Genomic DNA, 24,450 nt, shown 5'->3' with positions numbered 1-24,450 from the left:
GAGACAAAGAAGCCGAGAGGGAAACTAAGGGAGAGAAGAGGGTTGGTAAGTAGATAGTGTCAAGAGAGTGAGCGATCATTCACTTTCATTTTCCCTTATGTGTGCGCACTAACGATTTTAGGTAAGTGAGAGTGAATTTGAATTCACTTTCACTTTCACTCAGGGTGCATTAAAGTTATACCGATACTGATTTTACGTATTTCCAGCATTTTCCCAATCGTGCAACAAGAGAGGAAGAAATACGCACTTAAATTAATTTTTTGAAATAATAATAATCAAATTCTTTTTTTTTCGTAGGCTTTCTTGGGACACTGAAAGGGAATTTCCGACTGCACTAACTTCAAAAAATAGTAAATAAAATTAATAATAATTTTTTTTTTACTAACTATTTTTTGAATAATAATAATCAAATTCTTTTTTATTTTTTCGTAGGCTTTCTTTGGACACTGAAAGGGAATTTCCGACTGCACTAACTCCCCTAAAGAAAGTCAATTCTTTCCTGAATTTGAATTTGACCTCCCGCTGAAGGGGAAAATTTTGAAAAGAGACAATGGGGTATTCGCCCCGTTGCCCAAATACCCTCATCCTGGCCGGCTAATTAAGTAATGCTCCTTTGCTTCCCAAGCTATCAGCTTCTGCCTGTTTTCTCACCGTGAACCCCTTCCTTCGTCGACCTTTGCCGCTTCAATTTCATGGTTGGTGGTGTCTCTTCTTCTTCACTCATTTTCCGTTATAGGCGAACATCAGCACATCAGCTCCCTTTCTCTCTCGAAGCACTGTCAAATTAACCTTCATGACTCACCTGAGCTCGTAAGTCCGAACAAACTAGTTTTCATCTGTACTAGATTTTTTGCATCTCGAGATTTATGTATTTTCTTCAAATTTTGCGGAAACTTTTTTTTTCCTGGATTCTTCTCAGATATTACTTATCATGGAGTTTCGTTGTTGGTTTCGATTCATCCGTCTAATATACTCCATTATTGTTGTTCTTATGGTTTTAGTGGCACTGTGGCTGCCAAATTTGAGGAGTTTGTTGGGGATATGAATGAAAATATTGAATAGGATATTATCTTATAAATTGTCATTGCTATTCCCAAAGAATGAAAGTGTCTAAGCTCTGGCCTGAAAAAAGGAAGGCCACGATACTAGATTAATCTCCCTTCTTTCCATGTTTTCCAAATATTAAATTCTTAAGAAAGGTTCCATTAAAATTTTATGGCCTCTTTAACTACTTCAGGCAATGGATCAAATATTTCTGGGGTTTTTTCTTTTGAACATAGTGGGTTTGTATGCAGAGATGTCGCCCACTGATTTTTCGTTCCAGTTATCTCCTTTTAATGTTAGAGTTTATATCTCACTCTTTTCATTAGCGGCATAAAACTGAGAGAGTACGAGTTCTTACTTGGGAAATTTTGTGTGTGTTTAATTTTCACCGCCACACGTAGTAATCCATTAAGCTCTTTGATTTCAGGCAGAGTGCCTCATCAGGTTGGTGCAATGATAAGACCAACGCTAGGGAGGATCTAGTTTTGGTTGAGGTCTTGGAATAGTCCTTTCTTGCTTCGCTTCTTGACTTTGTTCCCCTCATCAATGGAAGGCCCTATCTTGAAACTGGTATTCAACAAAGGACCTCGTGAGGGAGAAATAATCGAATCTCATCCCAGATCTAAAATCCGTATTGGTCGGGTCCTCAGAGGCAACACATTAGCCATCAAAGATGCTGGAATCTCTCAGAAACATCTCTTAATCGAGTTCAATGGTGTCAATTGGACCATATCTGATCTGGATTCTTCAAATGGAACCTTCCTGAATGAGAGCCAGATAAATGCATTGAAGCCATTCAATCTGAGTGATGGTGACACCATAAAGATTGGTGAGAGAACTTCATTTCTAGTGAAAGTTGAGGTAAAGGATGAAAACAGTGATAGTAAGGGTATAGACAGTCAACCACGGAGAAATGCACCACGGCAAACTACTTTGAAAAGGGGCTTGCCTAAGAAGGATCAGCTACAGGTATCCGAACAACAAATGCCCAACTCAGTAGCTAGTTATTGTGAGAAACAAGAACATGAAGCTCTTGGGCTTGAAGCAGAACTGGATGCCCCTGCTAATAAAGGTAGAGGGTTGCGGAGACGTGATGTTACAAAAAAGGCTGAAGGTAAGAAACACACTGTTCCAGTTCATCAAGTTGAAAACTGTCCTGAACCATCCAATTTAGTGTCAGGCAGGCATGGAGCTGAGGAAAAGGTGGCTCTTCAGGCTGATGCAGTGTTGGAAGCTCCAGCTAATAATGCTAGAGTGAAGCGGCAGCGTCGGGTTGTGACGAGGGCTGCAGCAAAAAGAGATCCAGTTTTGGTTTGTGAGATTCAGGAGATTCCTGAAAACTTTGAGTCGGACCATGTTAAGAAATGGGGACAGATGGCTGTTGGGGCGGAGGTAGAAAGAACTGCTCATTTAAATGATTGTGGGGTTTCAGATCATCAGGAGAATGGCTCTACAGTAGGGGGATATGGAAATATTTCAACGTCTTCCACTAATGCTAATGGAGGTAAGGAATGCCAGGATTCAGGTAGAGGAGCTAATGATAGGATACATTGGGAGAAAATAACTCTGGGAGAGTGGTTTGATCGAATGGAGAAGTACTTACCTCAGAAGATTAATGAAATTGCGGATGAGATAATAGGAAAACTCAGGAATAGGCAAAAGCAGTTTGATGAATATGTTTCAGAACATAATAATGAGAATCAGTAAACTAATAGCAGTATCTAAAAATATGGTTCCTGTATAGAAAGTATTATTGGGAGACTTGCACTAGTGATTAACTTTTGGATTTCTGGAAAGGTGTTCATTCACATTCTGCATGGATGTCATCTTTGTATTTTTTATGTTCTGACAATGTAGCAGGTACTTGATATGATTAGTCTTATTATCTGTTCTCTGATTTGTTGGTTGAGTTCTGTTCTTCCTTCATTTTTGGCCGTCTTGGATTTCCCACCTTGAATTTCTTTGTGTTAGTAGTGTTTGGAGCCATCTCCAAATATGTAAAGGTAGATTGGGTAATTCAGGTGTAAGAGGGTTAAAAGGATTTATTGCATTCGATTAGGGGCAATTTAATCTTAAATTAACAAAGAGTTGTTGCAGATTTGTAGAGATTCTATCTCTGTCATGTTAGTAGTTTGCCTAGTGAGAGTACAATTCTAGTTTAAGTAATTTCTTACAAATTGTAATCCCTATTTAATGAGAAACAACCAATGAGTAGTAGGGAGATCAACCTTAACTCAAGTTTTGATATTTCTCTCTCGTCTTTTAGCACCTCCAAGCTCATGTCCTCTCTTCTTCCTCTTTATCTCCCTCTTTGAGCAGTCTCTCTCCCCCATCTTGTTTAGTTTCTCTCTCTTTTTGAGTTATACAAAATCCTAACAAGTGGTATTAGAGCTATTCAATTTATAGAATGAAGAGGAGATGGGCATGGTGAGATTATAGAGTTTTGAAAGAAGTGTTTGCTTGTGTATCTTTCTGAAGCTGCACCAGACTTTGATGGAGTGAAGTTGTTTCTTTTTTAGATAACAGTTTGTTATTCCCCCCATACACCATTGCTTTTCCTGCCCCTTTGTGCTATAGCAACATTCATATCAGGGTAGTCCCCTCCTACATGACTTTTGAGAGCCACCTTGATAACCAAGATCTGAGACATGGCTGCACCAAGCTATGGATCACTTCATGCAACAGATCCACCTTGAATTCTCAAAAATTTCACTGGCAGTACAAGTTTGCGCAAGGATGTCTTGGCTTCAGTATCTGAGGACCAACCATAGCAGCCCGTACTCTCCTTTGTGCCAACTCTTACTTAATTTAAGATTAAATAGCCCCTTTGTGCAAATAATTGCCTTGAGGGCTAATTACGAGATCCTTGCTCGCCCAGAAAAGAGAATTATCAATGGTATATTAAATTATCCGCCTAATTGTTGATCGCTTGTTCACCAAAGAAAAATGTAAGATATACATTCGTTTGATTTGATACTGTTTGGTAACATACGCAACGAAATCAATTTATTATGGTGGAAAGATCTCAGAAAGCTAAACAAAATGAAAATCTCTAGCTACAAATGAATTTGTCTGACTGGATAAATGAGAGAGAGAGAAAGAGAGAGAGAGAGAGAGAGGGAGGGAGAGGGCACCGGAAGTAGTCTCAAAATCATGAAACAAATCTCACAAAATGAACTACTAAAAATGTCATTACACCAAATCAGTATGCAATATCATTGATACATAAAACCCAAATCATATTCAGCTCCAATATAGAGCCAAGCTGCACAGACCCCCCACAGGTCTCTCCCTATTCCAAAGCTCGTAATAATTTCTCAACAATAGGCCATGAACAAGCTAATCAAAGGAAATGATGATAATTGATCGGAGACAAACAAAGCAGACCAGTTAGCCAACAAGAGCAGCAGATCACAAACCACCAGGTAACATCACAGAACTCCTGAAGTTCTAGATAAAAAACCAGAGCAAATTCACATTTTACAGGTAAGAAACTAAGCTGTTCAGTTTTTTGACTTAGAATGCTTCACAAGCCAATCGATCACAGAGTCAATATTGGTTGAGTTCTTGCAAGAGATCATGAAGCAACAAACTTCCCTATCTGTGATTGACTTCAGACCCCTGCAAAACCAAATCAGGATGGTTGAAAAAGGAAATCTGTGGATTAACATAGTTTCAAAGAGGTTTACATGTACTTGTTCAAACACAAATTTTTTTATTTCCACCACCATGCAAGTCGTGTACAAAAAGATTTTGAAGCAGACCCCTTCGAGAGAGTCATCTATGTAGACCACCAAGAAAACCAATCATTGTAATCAAAGTCTTCTACCAACCATGTTAGGGCTTTCACACCTTAGAAAACCGCTAATCATCCTATAATCCCTGGGAGGGGAAGGAATGTTCTCAGAGTAAACTATTTCATATTCTAAATGAATTTGAATAAATATTTGCCTTGACAGTTTGAACTCGAAGGATGATGTACCAATCTCCAGTAAATGGCCTTCATAGAACAGGCCCATGTCAGTGTAGCAGTTTCATAAAAAATTATCCAGTCTTTTTAGGTGCTTCATTTTTTTGGGGGGTGCAACCACAGATCTCTAATTTGATAGAAGAAAATGGTGAGGGTGAGTATGACTTGTTTCAGTTTCTGGGGGTCATGAATATAGGAAGGACAGAAAAGTATGCTACTTTCTGGGTGGTGTATACAGATGCTAGTATTTAAATTGATCATAGTTGAAAACAAGCCTACCACTCAAGATGAAACTATAATAACTTACATTTGATCAGTCAATGCTTGTTTTGAAAGAGCTTCTGGCTTGTCGACTTTGTTTCCAAGTACCAGTAATGGTATCCCACTCAATGAAGGCTTATTCAATAGGTCATGCAGCTCACTCTTGGAGATGGGAATGTTATCACGATCTGCTGCATCAACGACATAACTACCAGAGGAACAAGAAATCAGACCATCTCTCTGACTAATGTAGAGTAAGATAATTGAACAGAATGCAAATTAAGAAACACTATTAGCATGAAATATGTCACCCTTATCATAATAACAGAATATTAACATAAATATTCCATGTAACCATTATAAAAGAAATGAAGATGTAGAATTACGATGCAGAATGATGTTGTCCTCTATGACCAGACCAAGTATGAAGAGTGAAAGCATGGTAACATGGAAAATAAATATTGCTGCGATGTACTTTACCGTCGATGTGCAATCATTCATAGTATATAGCAAGATTCAGCTATCCTAAATGGATATATCTTCTAATAACCAAAGTTCCTATAAGTCAGATTGCACTTAACAACTCAAACCATGTAAGAATTGGTTTCACATATCAAAGGAACCCACATGATGAGCAATCTTGTATGAGCATAACCAACTCTAGAATGGAACTATGCTTGCTGTTACTCATCAAATTGCAGAAGGCCAGAGCACAAGAGGGAGACATGAGAAAACAAGGAGAGAAAATAAGAAGCTCTAATCAGTGGCAAATAACATAACACCACTTCAGAAAACAAATTATAGAATCTCCACACAAGCTTGCAAGTTCCATCTTGTATTTCTACAAGAAACAGTTTCAAACTTGAAATGAGAGTAAAAAACAGTTGGCAAAGATAAAATTATAAGTCACAAACTGCCTCATCCAAGTCAACCAATTATCATAAAACATTTTTTGCACCCAAAATTATGAAAATAGTCCTTGCATTTCTAGTTTTTGCTACTTTTATCAAGGGTTAATATTTTTTCCTTCTTTTTGTCCTTTTCTGAGGAGACTGTTCACACCTTTCTGGTCTAGTACCGCTATTGTCTCCAATATAAATGTAAGAGAAGAATGATACGTGAAATCTTCACTGCAATAGTTTAGGCAGCATACCCAGACCTAACAAGATCATAACAACAATCCTCATAAAACTGACTCTTTTTTCAATAAACAAGGTTTATGAGCTCTATGCTAAAAGAAAAAAGGTAAACAGGCTACACATCCTCAAGATGAGGAGCTTTAATTTCCATTACCACAACTATGAGCATGAATTCCTATGCTGAAAAACACAAACTGTGGAAGTAATGGAGCGAGTTGACAGTTCAAGTTTTGAAAGATTTTCCACTTCTGTCACAACTCCTAAAGATATACCCAGACTAAGTCCTGGATCGAACTCATTCTTAAATCGATATGGAAGTATGAAAAAACAGAAAGAAGTTATCTACTCCATATAAAAGAGGCCATGACACAAACATATGTAATAAAATTATGCATGGTGCTCATACTGATCACGATGACCATCTCTTTTGATCAGTACATTGGTCATGGCTCTCATAAAAGACTAAAATATCATCATTGAGCACCATGAAATTTAAATTTCAGAGATATATCAAATAAAGCCCAAAGCATTAGTTAGATATGAAAACAAATCCAAGAAACTAGATATATTCTTAATAATTACAAGCAACCACCAGAAGTATACAAAACCCAACAGCTTATATGCACAAACAAAGAAGTAACGGAAAATAGTCATTCACAAACATCAAGAAAAACACAATGAAAATAAATGATAGAGATTTAAGAACTGAAAGAAAAAAAGTAGAAAATTATGTGTGATAAGAAAATATGAGAAAGCCAATAACAATTTGCGGCAACCATGAAAGTAGATATACATCAATCAGAAATTGGAATACTGTCCAAGAAGATACAAATAACTTAAAAGTAAGACCTCTGGTATTGGAATAGTTTAAAGGGGACTAAAAAGGCAGACAAGAACTTAAGATGGTAGAATCTTTGGCTACATCTTTCAAATAACTCTTTTCACTGAACACTACTAAATTGTTTCAAAGCTAGAGCTATTGCCATTTCAGAAAAGCCAGGCCAAAGCTTTGAAATGGCCGCATACCAAGAGGTTTGTTATCTTAACTTCCTCCAACATGCTATCCATAGAACACATTTCATCTTTATCAAGTGCTTAAGAAAAAGAACCAATGTTTCAGTTAACAAACTTAACAGTCAACTTGATCAGACATCTCAAGGTGAAATACAACTTCTACATTGCCTCAACTATCTGAGATGGGTAAATTGAAAAACAAATGCGCAACTATATTAGAAATATCTTTTTTTGAAGTACTAATATCTGAAATGACATTTCTTTGAGAACCAATATGAGACATAATTTATTCACCAACCTCAGGTTAAATTATCAAAAAGAAACAAACAAAAAAGTAATTGCAAAACGGCAGTCAGTATACAATGTACTTGAAACTAGGATCTCAGTTTTACTGGATTCTAAACTTTATAGAATCAAGTCCTTGTCATCAGTAACTTTTCGGGAATAAAAATTAATTCTAATTAAGCAAAAGAATATGGAAGAAAGTGGACGGAAAAGACATTTGAAGGCATCTGATTTTTTGGTTTCCACATAGAGAAAAAGGTGTATGTACCTAAGTCCATCTAAGTTACGTGGACCCAATTTAATCATTAACTTCAAATTGGATGACCTAGAACTTAAATTTTTATGAATCTATATCTTGTTCTTGTCTCATGCATTCATGTTTGAAATCTATTTTAAATCATTTTCTTATTTTTATTATTTTTCAATGATAAAATATTGATAAGGGTATGTTGTAAATACAATGAAGTGGGACTGTTGTAAATAGAGAGAGAGTTTATGAAGGAGGAAAAAGTTGGGTGCAGCCAAGGTTGGACAGACTAGAGTCCAGCCTCCTTTTCCTCTTCCTAATATACTTCTAAAAGTCAAAGAATGAAATACATGAAATCTATTTGAATGGATATTTCTCAAGATGTGAGGTAAGTAACTAAAGCTGACAACTTTAGATGATGCTTCATACCATTTAGTTCTCCACAGTGATGTAAATAATTAATGACCAGTCAAATTCAGCCTCCATAATGCAACCATATGGCAGAACCTTAATGTGGCGATATTAGTTAATAATGTATGATTCAGAAAAGGCTAACTTGATGTAGTTATCACCTATAAGGAACAACCCATATCATGCTGATATGACATGAAGCATTTTTTTGCGTCTTTATAGAGGAACAAATGCCCCATATCAAAGAAAGTAAATATCTAGTGAACTTGTCTCTATTAAGCCACAACCACCTATTTCTGTTTTTAAAATGTTGCTTAAACCAACTTCCGAGCTAACCTTTAACATCTATCATCTATAAGTAAAAATGATTGGTAACAGAAATACCATAAAAGGCAACACACTTCAAGTAATAGGCAAGTTTAGCAGAATATGGCATTAAGATGCATACACAATAGCCGACACTGCACGACAATATCGCTCCCACATGCTACGGAATCTGGGTTGACCACCAAGATCCCACAACTTTATTGTAACATTGCCTTTAGTTACCTTCCGCATATTGAAACCTACCTGCAGACCACCACAAGCATATCACATGAGCAATTTTCAGGTATTTTTTAAAGATAGGGCAACAATGTGAATAAATGCTAATTCCGGCCAGAGACTCAATGTAAAGAGATCACTTACTGTAGGAATCATGTCCTCACTATATCCACCGGTCTACATAGAAATTCGGAAGTCACACTTTAGTATTTTGAGATTTTCATAGAAAATATAAATAATAATAATAATAATAGAAAAGACATAGTGAATTTTTACATACTGCAATGACATTAACCAGCGAGGTTTTCCCAGCATTCTGGAGTCCTATCAATGATAGTTCCATCTCTTGCTTGAAAAAGAGACTGTAATGACAAATAACATGTAATAATAAAATTCACTGGCAAACATAATAACATCTAGAACGAGCAACAGAGAAGTAACCAAACCAAAAGGGAGAGGTTTATTGGATGCGATTAATCTGGCTTGCCGACCACAACTGTGGTTGTTTCTTCGTTAAAGTGCCATTGTGAATCCAAAATTAATCACAACAATACAGAAGCAAATAAAAAATCAATACATATCAAAACTCTAGTTTCAGAATGTCAAGTCACCTTCCACCAGCTCTCCAGCTCTGAATTTCGACAAAGTAAACAATCACAGGAGCCAAACGCCAGCTTATGCCAAACCACATGAGTCCTCACAGCAATAAAAACATAATAAAGCAAACAAATTTACACGTTCATGCTAACCATAAACAAACTTCCTATTAAAAAAAAGAAACCCATCGAATTCAGAACTAAAACCAGAAAAAAACAACAACGAGAGTACGCAATTCAAAGGAAAATAAAAAAGCACAGTAGCTACCTTCGTAGCCAATTGAGAAAAGCCTCCCACGGCCCCATTGCAGAATCAGGATCCGAAGCAAAAACTGTAAGAAAAGACAATTTAGGAGCCGGAACTTCGAGGAGGAGCAGGGAGGGAGGAAACGCAGCGTCTCGTGGATTCACGGATCCGGACAGCAACCCCCTCCCCTCTGTCACGAATTTGTGCGGCGAAGGCTGGCTCGGAAAAATTGTCTTTGTTTGTATAGGAAACTACCATTACCAACCAGCCTGGGCTTAAATTTTGGGTCGTAAATTTTTGCTGGAATTTAGAGAGAGAGAGAGATGAGGAGGAGGCTGGGAAAGGAAAGCGGAAGGCATTGATTGATGGCCTTGAATCGTGCGTGGGTGGAAACGTCACCTACCAACGTGCGGAGCTGTCGCGGCTCCCGATTATTCCTCGCGTGGGCCCTCCTTTTTTTAGAATATTTTAGCGCTATTGGCGCTATTGTATTGAACTAGGATTAGGTACTGCCCCACTAGGGTACTGCCAGCTCGGACTCCGTTGAATTTTACTCCACTTAGCATCCTACGTGGAATCCAACGTGTTATTTTAATATTATTCAGATTTTTTTTTGTGGATTTGCTCTCTCCTTTGGCTTGGGACAAATAAAAATAAGAAAATGATTTTTTGTTGTTATATATTTATTTACCCTATTACCATATAAATCGTTAAACTCTTAGATAATTTTAAATAAAATTGATAATATCAAGTTACCATTATATTTAAACCAAATACTATTTGGCTAAATTTTAAATAAGGTCGATCGACTTACTCATTATACCTCTAAATGTGGTAGATCGTATGTTATTTTTTAAATAATATTTTATAATTTAAACTTAACAAAAAATTAATATACATATATCATTAACAAAGTGGGAAATTACTAAAATATATTTTTTAAATTATTTATTTAAAAAAAGGGAACAAATCGATTTTATATGAGACCCCTTTCTCTTCCTCATTCCATTGCCTAACTAAAATAGGACAAACATAAACTCATCTCCCTTTGTCCCTTGTGTGAGGACTGAGGGGCATGTAAGATACTCATTCCCCTAAGGCCTCAATGATAGGTAGGAACTAGTTTGTTATGTCTCATATGGGACAAACCTAGAGGGAGGGTGGGTGAATATGTTTGTCCTTAGCTTGGATTGTTAGTCCATTCTCAAGGTGTTCACACATTAGAGTTTATTCACTACATCCATCAACCTAATAATATCTACAATAGTATACCACAAAAGTCCAAATTGCAACACCTACCCACATAGGAACTTATAATCAACAACAATTAGGTATAGACACCTCCCAAGGTGTTTTGGCTTCTTTTCTTAAAATTCGAAAATCGCTTATTTTTTAAATACATGGGAGAGATAAAAAACATTTAGGTTCACTATAGCATTGCTTGGTGAATAGTAAGAGGCATGAAATTAATTAAATAGAACTCAATTGAATGGTAACAAACTAGTTGTTTCTAGTCGTTTTCTCAGAAAATAATTGTCCTTTTAACAAAATTCAGCCAAGTCAAATGTTAAAAATCGTGAAAAAATGTTTAATATTATCAATTTGAGTTACTAATAGTTACAAATTTTTGAGATTTACAATGGATGAATCAAAGCTTTGAAATTTCACCTATAACTGTTCTAGAGTGGGTAGTTAAAATACTTGTCGTTTGTTCAAATGATTTTCATAAAATGCCTATTTTTATTTCTTCAGTTTGTGTATGCTGATTAGCTAGACAATTTTTTCAAAGTTGTAAAACAACTCTAAATTTTTTTACAAACACATCCACTACACAAGAATTTTTATAATGATTCATAATTACTATTTTAGATTGCCACTCCCCTTCCCAAGAGCCCTTGCCCTAGAATTAGAGCTTTCACTATTAATTTTCAAACGACATATACAGCTTAGAACCACAAAATGCTCAATTATTTCAACTACCCAAACACCTTGTGACTTAAGGTCAATAGCTCTAGATACATGCATCTAGACCCAAATGGGTTTTAGATCACAACTTAGTCAATCTAGCCTGATTGGCCTTGCTTTTATAATTAAACTAACTGATGTCTCTTTGTAGACAAATATCAAAATAAAAATAATATTGAGCTACACCAAGTACTTATGTGAACTCCAAAATGATCAACAACAACATATATATATATCAGCAACAATATGAACAATTTTATATCAAAATGAATTGAAGTGATGTTAAGTGAATGGAAGTCTTGAATTTGAAAACAACAGTTCAAATACAAAAAGTAATCAAAACTTCTATCACTTTTGAAAAGTATTCAACAAATATATAAAAGTTAAAAGTAAGAGACAACTTTGAGTGGAAGACTTCAAATCTCAAATTTCAAACTCCAACACCTGGAAACCACTAAGGAGAACAAGAGAGCTTTGAAAATTTCATGTGTGGAATTGTTATATATGCTAGAAAATATTTGGGTATTTATAGAACACAATCTCAATTAAAAAACTAGCCATTGGTTAAAATTAGTCATGCTCCAAGCTCTTGTAAAAAAAAAAATCAATTAAAAAATCCAAAAATTATAAAAATTAAATAAATTTTACTAGAGTTGTTTATCATTTTGGTAGGTCACTTACAAAAATTGAAGACCTACAACCAAAGTTATGGCCTCTAGGAAGTCTTGGGTTTCCATATTTCCAGTTGGGGTCGAATCCTTTGCTTGGGGTTGAATCATTTATGTTCTAATAGTTCTTTTGGAAGTCTCATCCTTTGTCTGACTCGAATCCTATCACTTTTGCTTCTTACAGTGGCCAACTCCTTTTTATAGTGGTTGAATCCTCCTTGTTCTTTATCTTTGACTTGAGTCACATCACTGGATAGTCTGACTCTTATACATTGATCTTTCCTATTGGGGTTGACTCCTTAAATAAATAAAAAATTACAATATCTTGGATACTTGCTTCTCAATCTGTGCTTGACTCTGCAATTGTGTACTTGACTTCGCAACTGTATACTTGAGTCATTTTGATTCTTGAGCTGACATTTATTTGAAGTTTTTTATTTTGTAGGTTTCTTCTTGCATGTGTGCTCGACTCCTATGATATGAAGTCGACTCCTTTTTACATTTTCAGCTTAGAATCAATATGTTCACACTTAATAGCCAATTTCTATGTTTATTATCATCAAAATATAGTTACTTAGAGGAATATTTGAGCTTCTTCTTCATCATTCACCCCCTTTTTTATGATAACAAACATATGATTCAAAAATTCAATGCAAATGTCATGTCATACTCTCTAGGTGTGATTTTTCATCACTCAACCCTTAGTTTAAAAATTTGCTCCTCATTTCTTGTTGTCTTAATGAAGTTTTTACTCCCCCTTAGTTTGTGACTTTATTGTTATTGTGTTTTTTAAATCATGCTAATTATTTCTCCCCCTTCGAAATCGTCAAAATGGTCATAAAACACAAACAAATATAGAAGCAAATTTTTTTCAAATGTATTCATATATGATAAAAAAAAAAGTTACTACTCACAATGGACAAATCAAGTCTCATAGAAAACCGAATGTATGTTGGGTCTCCACACGTCAATCCACGATTCTTCATTATAAAAATCAATTAGCCCACTGGTTTCAATATTGCTTATACCACAATGAAAACAAACTAAAATAGAAGAAGAATCAATCATGAAATGAAAGAGAGGATCTAACTTTCTAAACACTGAACAATTCATCTTCAAAAGTTAGAATAACTAGTATTGATTGAGGGGGATTTGTTAATTTCTAAAACCAAGTTCTTATTCCTCCAATTGTCTTTCCTTTTTAGGGAGTTTTGAGTTCAAGGAGAATGTATCAACTGATAATCAAGGAAAGCTACTCATCTAATTTAATTTTCAAACTATGCCTCAATGAGTACGTTTTTTCCTTTAGAAGCTAGTTGTTCTGTTTAGGCAGTTAGGAATTTCATATACATTCAATGTAATTATTTAGATGGATATACAATTTTATACAAAAATTTAGAATATCCATATTGACAATAGTCAACCACTTGACCCCAAGAACATTCATGAATCAAGGCTATTCATATTCAAATTCTGAACACATGACCCAACAACGAACAACCCATGTTGTCTCCATGTTCATGTCAACCACTGATTTAGTTGGAAATAAATACATTCTTTCTTTGACATATCATTAAGCAAAGATTACTCAAATCTAGTCTATGTAAAAAATAATTTACTTAATGGGCTCTAGAATCACATAGGACTAATCAATATCTCCAAAATGACTTGCTTAATGAAATGAAAGTAATGTCACAATTTTCTCAAGTCATACACCTCAAGCTAGTCAAATAATATGCCAAATTAATCTTTCATAGCTTGGGGTTGGAGACACTTTCCTAACATTGAGATTAAGTGACTTTGGGTACCTAAATTGGTTTGGGTTACATATTCTTTACATAGACGTCAAGTTAAGGCTACCCTTGGGTACTTAAACTTGTTTCACTCCCTTAATCTCAGATATCCATGTTGAACATTTAAAGGCACAGGGGTTATGCCATCCACAACATCACTATGGAAGGACTCCTTTGTGGTATCTGCCGTAGCTCCTTTTGACATCCCTCAAAATTTCTTTTCCTTAGTCCTTGAATCTAAAACATTGATTTTTCATGGAGGATGTGCTTCCTTAGAGTGAATCTCTTTTAAGGCATGTGCCAAATTTTTGCTATTTCTCTTGATTGGCCAAATGAAGGACTTTTCAAATTCTTTTTCCTATTTTTCTTTACCTTGCCTTTTGATTTAAAAATATTGAAGGGGCTCAAGGATTTTCCATAGAGAGGAGCCACATTTTTTTGAGCTACAAATATCTTTTTACTAGGGTGGGTAGATTTCTTCTTAGTGATTCAAACCTTCTTCTTTGTCCAACTAGAATGGATTTTAAATTTGTATCCCCAGTTGATAGAAGAGCACATAAAACCACTTTCGTCATCCTTTGATGAAGAGGATACTTGAGGGGCTTCACTCCTATCTCTTCATATGTGACATCACTTTCATCACCTTTTCGAGTCAAAATATGTTGTTCAATTTGTCCCAAATTTTTTTGACTTTTGTGAACATATCATGAGAAGTAAATATTCATCTTTCATGGCACAAGACAACAAGTGTGTAGCCCTTGAGTCAACTTGAAGATAATTTTTGTCTTCAATGGTTAACTTTTCATTTATAAAAACATGTGACCCAGTGACTATTGCATTCTTATGTTTCCATGATTTGAGTTTGGATAAATAAGGTCATCTTCTCTTGAGTTGGCATAGTCCTCACAAAGGATCTTTGGTACTCAACTTGAATGCCAAACAATTATAATAGACTTGCTTTGGTACGACTAGTTAGGTCCTTTGAGGAACAAACTTAGAGGGGGAATGGATGGAATAGGTTTATCAACTTTGCTGCTAATGTTTTATTCTTTTTCACTTGGGCTATGTGTGCTATCACTTTTTGTGAATTCTAATTTTGTTCATGCAAAGTATACATTATATAATTAACAAACAAATTTATAGTGGTTCAAAACTCAAACTAAGGTCGCTAAAAGTGTTTATACCTCAAAGTTAATTTACTATATTCAATTAGCCTAATGACATCTACATCATCAAGCCTTAAGGGCCAAAATACAATGTTGCCTGTGCAAGGACTTACGTTACTCAATTGGTCACAACAACTAATTTATAAATTACATGCTTACACCGATTTAGAGCACACTAGGCTCACCAGACTACACCCACAGTTGAGATTTTTCTCTGCAATAAAACCAGAGAATCTTCCCTAGACTGGCAAATAGATTTTTTTTATGATCTAACTAGGCTCTCCAACCTAGACTCTCCAATAAGATTTCAAAAATTTCAACGACCAACTAAACTCAAAGACCTAGACCCTTGTAAGGCTTTTTGGTAGCCGATTAAACACTCCTAACCTAAACCACACAAGTCTATCAACAACCAACTAGACTCTCTAGCTTAGACCCACAAACGACCTATCAACTGGAAATCCTCAACCACAAGGGCTTTCTCAATTAATTCAGATAAGGGGAGGTCTTGCTTCATAAGGTTTGAATAATGTTGATTCATATGCTTTAGTAAAAAATACAAGCAATACTTTGTGCCTATTCATAATCTTTAATAAAAAATACAAGCAATACAAGCAATAATGTTGATTCGTATTAGCCCATATTGGACCACGTCGAACCGACCAGGTCACCATGGTTAGAGAAGAAATAACGCGTGTAATACAGTAATTTCAACCTACATCCGCACCATTTGAGGGTTTTTTCTCCTCTTCAACCTTTCCAAAGCTCCGAGGCCAGGGCTCTCGCCGGCATCTCATCCAGGTATTTATTTTCCCTGCGATTCCGTGTTACTTCGACTAGAAATCTCAATAATGTTGCTCATTCTCTGATCTAGTTCACAACCGGCTTTGTATTACTTTCCTGTGCTGATTGTGACTTATGTTTGTTTCCAGCACCTGAGGAAAGGTCTTGAATAATTTAGTACGACGCCAACATGTCTGGGTATGTGTTTTTATTCCCAGTTTATTGTTTTCGTTATAGCAGCGACCTGACTTTATTGTTTTGAGTTAGTCTTCTGGTTAGAGTCGTGTTTGAGTCTAGATATTTGCTTTCTGATCGCTATGAAGTGCCCCTGCTCGTGTTATGGTAGTTTCTCACTTTTGTTATTTTCGGATTCTGTTAATTTTTTGGATTTAATCTGCACCCTGCTGGCCATTATTCGTTTCGTTATTGTTAAATTGATTTTTTAAGCTTGGGAATAATTGGTGTTCAAAAATTCTGCTGCACCTCTTTTTTTGTTTTGTTTTCTGAACTTGCTGTTACTTGGTGTAAATTATGTATAAAAATATTACTAGCGCGTTGTGTTACAAACTCCTATGGAATAGAAAATTGAGGATATTTCAAGTCAAAATCTTCTGTAGCATTCTTGCTATCTTTGTTGTTGGAGGCAAAGTGTCCTGTGAATTGATTGCAATTAGTCTCTCTACTTGTAGATGTTGGTCATACTTTTCTGTTTCTCCAATCCAATAGCTGAGATCTTAGACAAACCTAGACTTCTTGAATACTCGGAAGAGTTATTGGATCTGGTTGAGTACCAAATGGAAGTGGCCGAAATCAAATGCAAAATCGCAAGTACCAAACGCACATTTCAAATAGGAAAATCATCAAACATTCAATTCTTAATTTTCATAAGATTGTCTCTAGTCTCCCTTGAGTTAAATATGCAGAAGCAATGGGTGCATACAAAAAATCAATATCCTAAAAATTCCTGACTAGGAACGCAAAATTACTTCCTCCTACATATACTTAATTGGAACATCCTCTCAGGAGTAAGAAAAGATAAACGAGTGCCTTCAAGAGGAACCTAAGTATCTTCTTTGAACTCAGTCAGTCACCTAGAAAAGATCAGTAAGGAAGATACAAGAGACACATAAAATTGCTATCATAATTTTGATGCTAGTCTTAATAAGAATCACAATCAAGAATCAAACATATATCACTGACATTCCTTCAGAGCAAACCAGCAAACAAAATAAGCAGATTTAGTCCTTATTGTGATTATGAAAAAAATTAGGTATGGTCAAGGATCAAGATTAATGAAGTATCTGATTATAGATCTTGAGGAAACGGGCAACAACAGCAATAAACAAGGGGTTGTCTACAGAGTGGGGGTGGCAAAGGAAGGAGTAAAGGGAAAGTGCACTGATGCTCACTTCAGCCCTTCGTGAAAAGGCTTGGTAACTCTACATATACGGACATCTGTAGTTTTGACTGGCAAGCTCTTTCTGCCACAGCACTTGCCATGTCATGGGATTTGATCCATTGTGCTTTAGATATGTTTGAAACAGCGGTAATACTGCAACCAATTGATAACTATATTCAACAAGAGACAATTACCTCTGGTGATGTCATTCTTTTAAAAAATCTGTTCACTCAACACTGTGGACAGGTTGCTCTATGGATCACAAAGGTAGGATTACAACACTAGCTGAAACCCAACATCGCATTAAGCATTATTGCAGAGGATTACATAAAATAGGATTACAACTAGCTGAAACCACTTCAATAATGATTTTAAATATGGAGAATAAGTAATTGATAATCAGACAGCTCCTTGTTAAAAATCAGAATAACATCACCTCCGACAACTTCTAAAATGGCTAAAACGAAAGTATGAAACTAAGAGAATATTAGCTAATTGTACGGGAACCATTCATAGAATACGTAGTGACGTGAAATAAGAGAGGAAATATGTTATACGAAGATAGAACTGTTGAACCTCTATTATTTTTTGTGGTTATCGTTCTTTGATTGTAGTTTATTTTTAGTAGGATTCAAGTTGTATTTCTTTATAAAAAGACATGATGTAAGAGAGTAAAACATCTCTCTCATATTGTTCCTCACATATCAATCTACATGTTCTCTTGGTTCTCTCTTTTCTCCTCTCCCTTTCATGTTTTTTCTTCTTCGCTCTCTCTTCCATGCTTCCTCCTTGAAACTAAACACACATAAAGGTAGAGTAGAATTCACTTTACTTAGGGAAACCTAAGTTGGTTATCCCGTTCTTTCACAAGATGATTGGATCTGAAATTCCACTTCTCACAAGTGTAATCCACTTTCCATCTGATCTTCGCCTTCGATCCTCCTCCTCCCTTGCCCAGCCCCCCTCCTCTACTCCTCCGACCAACGGGCAAGGGAGGCCCTCCCATGGCAGCAAGTCTTTTTGCTTGTGGTTTTATTATATATATTTCATGAATAAAATAATTTTATCATTAATTTTAAGAATATCTGTGGATAAATTTTAACTTATTATTATAATTATATATCATTTTTTATTTGTTACTTAAATAGTATAAACTTTTTTAAATTAGTAACTTTAATATTTGATAATTAATTTATGAGTACATATTATTTATTTTGAGTAAATAAATTTATTATATATTAGTTGATTATTATATAAAATAAAATATTGTATTTTCTAATTATTTAATTAATTAGTGATATTAGTTGATATTTCCGAATTATTATATTATTTTCATAATTAATTACCAATCCTTAATTAGTTGCATGAATAAAATAATTACTAATTTAACTCATAATCATATAAAAATCTATGTCGTACAATTTAAAAATACTAGAGTGATATGGTTGGTCTTGTATAATATTCCCAATGTTTAATGACTGATAGGCCTCCAGAAAATAATTGTCCCAAAGCAAATCATTACGTAAAATGGGATTACAATACTAGCTGAAAATTTTAGTAATCAATTTGGCAGAGATATGGTTATCAATTTGTTGTAGTATTATGCTTGTTTCAACATACCTGAAACCCAATAGCACTGTACAAGACAAACTGCAGATCAGATCCCGTGACATGGCAAATGATGTGGTAGAAAGAGCTTGCCACTTCAGACACCAGGTCAACTGCACAAAACTGTAGACATCCGTTTGTGCGGAGTTACTGAGCCTCTTTTGCATAGGGCTGAAGTGAGCTGTAGAGCACCTTTCCTTTTTCTCCTTCCTTTCCCATCCTCTCTCTGTGGAAAACCCCTTGTTTATTGCTGTTATTCTCGTTCCCTCAAGATCCATAATCTGGTACTTCGTTAATCTTGATTCTTGACCATACCTAATTTTTTCACAATAACAATAAGGATTGAATCTGCTTATTTTATTTTCTGGTTTGCTTTGGAGGAATGTCAGTGGTTTATGTTTATTTTTTGTTTGGGATTCTTATTAAGGCTAGAATCAGAATTATGGTAGCAATTTAATCTCTTGTATCTTTCTTATTGATCTTTTATTGATGACTGAGTTCGAAGGAAATACTTAGGTTCCTCTTGAAGGCACTTGTTTATTTTTTTCTTGCTCCTGAGAGGATGTTCATATTAACTTTATGTAGGAGGAAGTATTTTTGCATCACTAGTTTGGACTTTTTGTGATGTTGATTTTTTGCATGTACCCTTTGCTTCTGCCTATTTACCTCCAGGGAGACTTGAGACGATCTTGTGAAAATTAAGAATTGAAGGTTTGATGATTTCCTATTTGATATCCTGCATTTGGTACTCGCACTTTTGCTTTTGATTTCAGCTACTTTCATTTGGTGTGCTCTGTGCCTTGTTGAATAGGATCAGTAATTGTCTTATTGGTCCCAGGTTTAATTTCTTGAGCTGCAATTTCTTGAGTATAAATGCCTGGAAACATGTATGTCACATTATTGGTTTAGCCAAGATGTCTTTTAGAAACTTGTGCATTTAATTGACGAGTTCAAACCCACTAAATATATCTAGAAAAACTACAGCACTTAAAGAGATCCAACAGGAGCAACAACCATCCCTGTGTTAGAAAACGAAAAAATAAAGAATAAATAATCAACTATAGACATTAAGTCTTTGAGGGTGAATATGATTGCTGAAAGCCCTCTTAATTTATTTTATATTGGCCTTCTGTGGAAGGAAGGATACCTTCATTTCATATCAGAACTTTGTAGTTCCCTGTTTATGCATTAATGAAGAAAAGCATTCTTTGGTCGGTTGTGGGGGTGGAATTCTAGTAAAGATTAAAGATGGTGGTGCATTACAGTTTAAAAACTTGCAATGTCTTTCCATTGAGTTCTCTTCATTGATATTTTTTTTCTTTTACCTATCAGTTCAATGCCAGGCGATTTTTACTCATGAGACTGCTTTCTTATATTATCAGGTAGGAAGTGCCTTTTCTTGGCTATACACCATGGATGATTCATATAGAATCCAGATAAGCTCCAAACTGGTCGATAAGCTTACCGGCGATCAGGACAAGGTGAGGAAGAGAACAAAGAAATCCAAACCAAAGGTCACGGATGGGTCTCAACTGCCCCAGGGCAAGGTGCCTCAGAAGCAGACACCCAGCAGATCAGATACACAAAAAGGTTTCATCCCCAGTGCAGGGTGGCCAAATCAGTCCCCTTTGTTTTTGCCAGTGCCACCTCCTCCAGTAGTATCTACTACAGAGCTTGATGCCATTCGTTCAGTTCTTCGAGAGAGTGAAAATGTGCTAGAGAAATTGGAGAAAAAGGAGAATGACATGGTTCAAGAGGTAACACAGCGAGCAAAGGAGTTACATGAGAAGGAGTTTAAGATGTCATACCAAAAACCGATACCTTGCTTAGTTGAGAAAGATGCTTGCCTGGAGTGTTACAAAGAGCATGTTAAAGACCCACTAAAGTGCACCAGTGTAGTGAAAAGTTACTCTGACTGTGTTCGTGCAGCCCGACAGCAGGAGGCATATTCTGTTAGTGAAATAGCCTCTGAAACCTGAGCAGCTTTGTCTGCAAGTTACCATTTTGTGTACCCAGTTCTCTATAATGAATTTTCTGGCTGCCTCTAAAACCGGAAGAACTGAAACTATTTCCATTTCACCGTTTCAGACAGAAAAAAGAACACGGCTCAGCCAAGAAGCTCTTTATCTTTTTTTTTTTTTTTTATTAAAGATAGCTCCAAGATTGATTTGTTTTCTTCTACTTTCTCTTGTAACCGGACAGCTCTTGTTGTATGCAAGTTTTAAACTGGAAACAGCATTGACTGTCAATGTCATTCCTGCAAATTAGAAGGTAAACATCAACGAATTTCGTGGTTCATGCAGTATCAACCTGTGAATTCACTTTTATTCGTTTTACCTTTTGGGTGGATAATATCCTTTTAATTTCCTTTCACTTATAATAAACCATAATTTTGCGTATTCTAAAATGCATCACGTATCGTATTCGCCCATATTGGACCACCTCGAACCATCCAGAGTTAGAGAACACATGACGGGGGTAACATTGTAATTTTCATGCACTACAGCTCCATTTTAGGGTTTTTTCTGCTCATTCCAAAGCTCCGAGCTAGGGTTCTCACCGGCATCTCATCTAGGTATCTATTTTCCCTGCGACTTCGAGTTACTTCGACTAGAAATCTCAATTATGTCCTCCATTCTCTTATCTAATTCGTAACCGGCTTTGTATTACTTTCTTGTTCTGATTGTGACTTTATGTTTGTTTCCAGCACCTGAGGAAAGGTCTTGAGTAATTTAGTACGACGCCAACATGTCTGGGTATGTTTTTTTATTTCCAGTTTATTCTTTTCGTAGTAGCAGCGACCTGACTTTTTTTTTTTTTTTTGTGAGTTAGTCTTCTTGTTAGAGTCGTTTTTGAGTCTAGATATTTGATTTTTGCTGCTTTCTGATCGCTATGAAGTGCCCCTGCTTGTGTTCTGGTAGTTTTCTCATTTTTGTTTTTGAGAATTCTTCTGCATTTGTAGCAAAATGTGTTTCCATTCGGAGGAGTTTCAGTGAACGTTTACTATGTTTTCTTTCCTGAAAATAATATTTATTTACTTGTAGAAAACTAATAATATTGTTGTACTTGTCTTGGGTCCTTTACATGGATACTACTTTTTGAGACTTATTAGCTGTTGGAAGTCTCTGTTATTTTTAAGTATTTTTTGAATTTAACCTGCACCCTTTGTTAAATTGATTTTTTTAAGCATGAGAATTATGGGTGTTCGAAAATTGTGGTTTGCCTTTTTTTTTTGTTTTTTGAACTTGCTGTTAATGTAAATTATGTACAGAAATATTATTAGTACGTTGCGTTATGAGGAAGTTGCCAACACCTGGTGGATATAGTGTTACAAACTCCTTTGGAGTAGAAAGTTGAGGATATTTCTAGTCGAAATCTTCTGGAGCAGTTTTGCTATCTTTGTTGTCGGAGACATAAAGTGTCCTCTGAATTTGCTGCAATTGATCTCCCTAGTTGTAGATGTTGGTCATGCTTTTCAGTTTTTACAATCCAAGATCTTAGATCTTAGACAACCTAGATTTCTTGGATACACGAAAGAGTAATTGGATCTGATGATAACACATTTCTAAGATTACCTGGTTTAGTAAGGCCATTACTAATCTGATGAAACCACTGAGAAAGGTATCACTTTATGGGGCTGAGAGCATCTAATTGCTTGCAATTGCTTTAGCATTATTGAATGCCAGAAGCTGGGATCGTTTGATCCTCTAACACACTGTGTTTATATACTTCTAACATGCATATGGACTAAGGCTATAATCAAAAGAAAAAAAAAAATGAAAAGTGCTTCCCAGCAAAAGTGGTGCATGGAAGTGAGGAACTCTTGGTGTGAACTTTGAAGAGAAGTGGTAATATTCTTGTTTCTTTTGCCTTGGAAGTGCTGAAAAGCTGGGAATTTTAATCTTCTTGTTCTGTCTACTGCCTATAAAAGTTTGAACATTTCTTGTATCTAACTGTAACGATTCTATATGAATGTTATCCGATCCTCCTATTCATTTATCTCAAAGGTTCGAAGTACTTTGATCTGTCACTGTAATTATCATGTTTGTCATGACCTTATAACACAAAAAAGCTGGTAACTTCTTCTACATGAATTCTTTGTCAAATTTTGCGTTAGAATGCAAAAAAATGATGAATACTATCTTTGGTTGGATCATCTGAAATGAAATTTTTTGTTGTTTTGACTTGGCTGAGCTGATATTTCCTGGGTGAAATAAAATATCATTGGTTTTACCACTTCTTATAATTTGAGCAGTTTTAGATGATTTTGTTCTTGAATTCTTATTTTCGTTTTACAGGGAAGAGGTTGTTGTTGCACCCGAAACATCTGGCCCAACTCTTGGGGAGCCAATGGACATGACGACTGCATTGCAGGTTGTCCTGACAAAATCTCTTGCCCATGATGGGCTTGCTCGTGGGCTCCATGAAGGTGCCAAGGTGATTGAGAAGCATGCAGCTCAGCTGTGTGTACTAGCTGAAGATTGCAACCAACCAGATTATGTCAAGCTGGTCAGGGCTCTTTGCGCTGACCACAATGTCAGTTTGATCACAGTGCCAAGTGCAAAAACACTTGGCGAGTGGGCTGGGGTAAGTAATATTTTAAGCTAATGTTGTTCTGTTTTTATTATCTTTATACGTTTTCTTCCTTTCATAGGATATGTAAAAAGGAGGCCTCTTCATGTTATCTTCCTCATTTCTATGTATAGATGAGATAACATATGATATCTGATTTGTATTATCCTTTCTCGCAGCTCTGCAAAACTGATTCTGAAGGAAAGGCAAGGAAAGTAGTTGGGTGTTCTTGCGTGGTCGTCAAGGTGAGAAAAAAAAGCTATTCCTTTCCATATTATCTCCAGCTTATTAATTGTTGTGTCCTCTCCTTGATCTTGCAGGACTACGGTGAGGAATCAGAGGGCCTGCACATTGTGCAGGATTATGTGAAATCCCATTAGATCAGAGTATGATGTAGCTATTTTTTTATTAGTTCTATGAAATTTAAGGTTGTTCTCGTCAGACATTTACGAAGAGATTTAAAATGAACTATGAAATTTAAGGTAGCTGCTCATGGAATCTTCAAAATGCTAGTTTATTGTGTTGATAGTCATGGTGAATGAGTTGACGTGTGAAATCTAATAGAGGTTGTGTTTTCGGAACCCTTAGAACAGATTAATGAAATTGAGATAATGATCAAATTTTTTTTATTAACTAGTTTTGAGAATAATAATGGTCAAATTTTTATTTTTTTCCATGGGATTCAAATAGAACGGTTTTCATATCTGGGAATTGTGTGAGATGCTGTCCTGCTTGCCTT

At 35.7% G+C, this 24,450-nt stretch overlaps 4 protein-coding genes across 5 annotated transcripts; 3 read left to right on the top strand and 1 right to left on the bottom strand.

Moving 5' to 3' along the window:
• Positions 1 to 603: 603 nt before the first annotated feature.
• LOC137951786 (FHA domain-containing protein At4g14490-like) lies at positions 604 to 2,941 on the top strand. Of its 2 annotated transcripts, XM_068798696.1 has the most exons (3): positions 604 to 810; positions 1,472 to 2,158; positions 2,219 to 2,941. In XM_068798696.1, the coding sequence occupies exons 2-3, from the start codon at positions 1,591 to 1,593 to the stop codon at positions 2,749 to 2,751; spliced, it is 1,101 nt and encodes a 366-aa protein (XP_068654797.1). In that variant the 5' UTR covers positions 604 to 810; positions 1,472 to 1,590; the 3' UTR covers positions 2,752 to 2,941. The 2 variants fall into 2 exon arrangements, with proteins under 2 accessions (XP_068654797.1, XP_068654796.1); XM_068798695.1 differs by having other exon boundaries at positions 1,472 to 2,941.
• Positions 2,942 to 4,184: 1,243 nt separating this feature from the next.
• Positions 4,185 to 10,111, bottom strand: LOC137951784 (ADP-ribosylation factor-like protein 8a). Its single transcript, XM_068798694.1, has 6 exons — positions 9,779 to 10,111; positions 9,195 to 9,276; positions 9,059 to 9,091; positions 8,820 to 8,941; positions 5,322 to 5,483; positions 4,185 to 4,665 (listed from the first exon to the last, which is right to left on the bottom strand). The coding sequence occupies exons 1-6, from the start codon at positions 9,814 to 9,816 to the stop codon at positions 4,548 to 4,550; spliced, it is 555 nt and encodes a 184-aa protein (XP_068654795.1). The 5' UTR covers positions 9,817 to 10,111; the 3' UTR covers positions 4,185 to 4,547.
• Positions 10,112 to 16,019: 5,908 nt separating this feature from the next.
• Positions 16,020 to 21,403, top strand: LOC137951995 (uncharacterized). Its single transcript, XM_068799033.1, has 3 exons — positions 16,020 to 16,150; positions 16,282 to 16,330; positions 20,522 to 21,403. Exon 3 carries the CDS (start codon positions 20,552 to 20,554, stop codon positions 21,116 to 21,118), a length of 567 nt encoding a protein of 188 aa, XP_068655134.1. The 5' UTR covers positions 16,020 to 16,150; positions 16,282 to 16,330; positions 20,522 to 20,551; the 3' UTR covers positions 21,119 to 21,403.
• A 239-nt stretch (positions 21,404 to 21,642) lies between these two features.
• On the top strand, positions 21,643 to 24,344 carry LOC137951926 (small ribosomal subunit protein eS12-like). The gene is made up of 5 exons (XM_068798921.1): positions 21,643 to 21,714; positions 21,847 to 21,895; positions 23,438 to 23,726; positions 23,891 to 23,956; positions 24,032 to 24,344. The coding sequence occupies exons 2-5, from the start codon at positions 21,888 to 21,890 to the stop codon at positions 24,089 to 24,091; spliced, it is 423 nt and encodes a 140-aa protein (XP_068655022.1). The 5' UTR covers positions 21,643 to 21,714; positions 21,847 to 21,887; the 3' UTR covers positions 24,092 to 24,344.
• The last annotated feature ends 106 nt before the right edge of the window (positions 24,345 to 24,450 follow it).

This window comes from Aristolochia californica, unplaced genomic scaffold (assembly GCF_029961685.1).
Source record: "Aristolochia californica isolate CCGP_79_NKW_82.1479 unplaced genomic scaffold, dmAriCali1.0.hap1 SCAF_15, whole genome shotgun sequence".
NCBI classification, from domain to species: domain Eukaryota; kingdom Viridiplantae; phylum Streptophyta; class Magnoliopsida; order Piperales; family Aristolochiaceae; genus Aristolochia; species Aristolochia californica.
The sequence above is the reverse complement of the archived record's forward strand: the minus strand, read 5'-3'. Positions and strand labels throughout refer to the sequence as shown.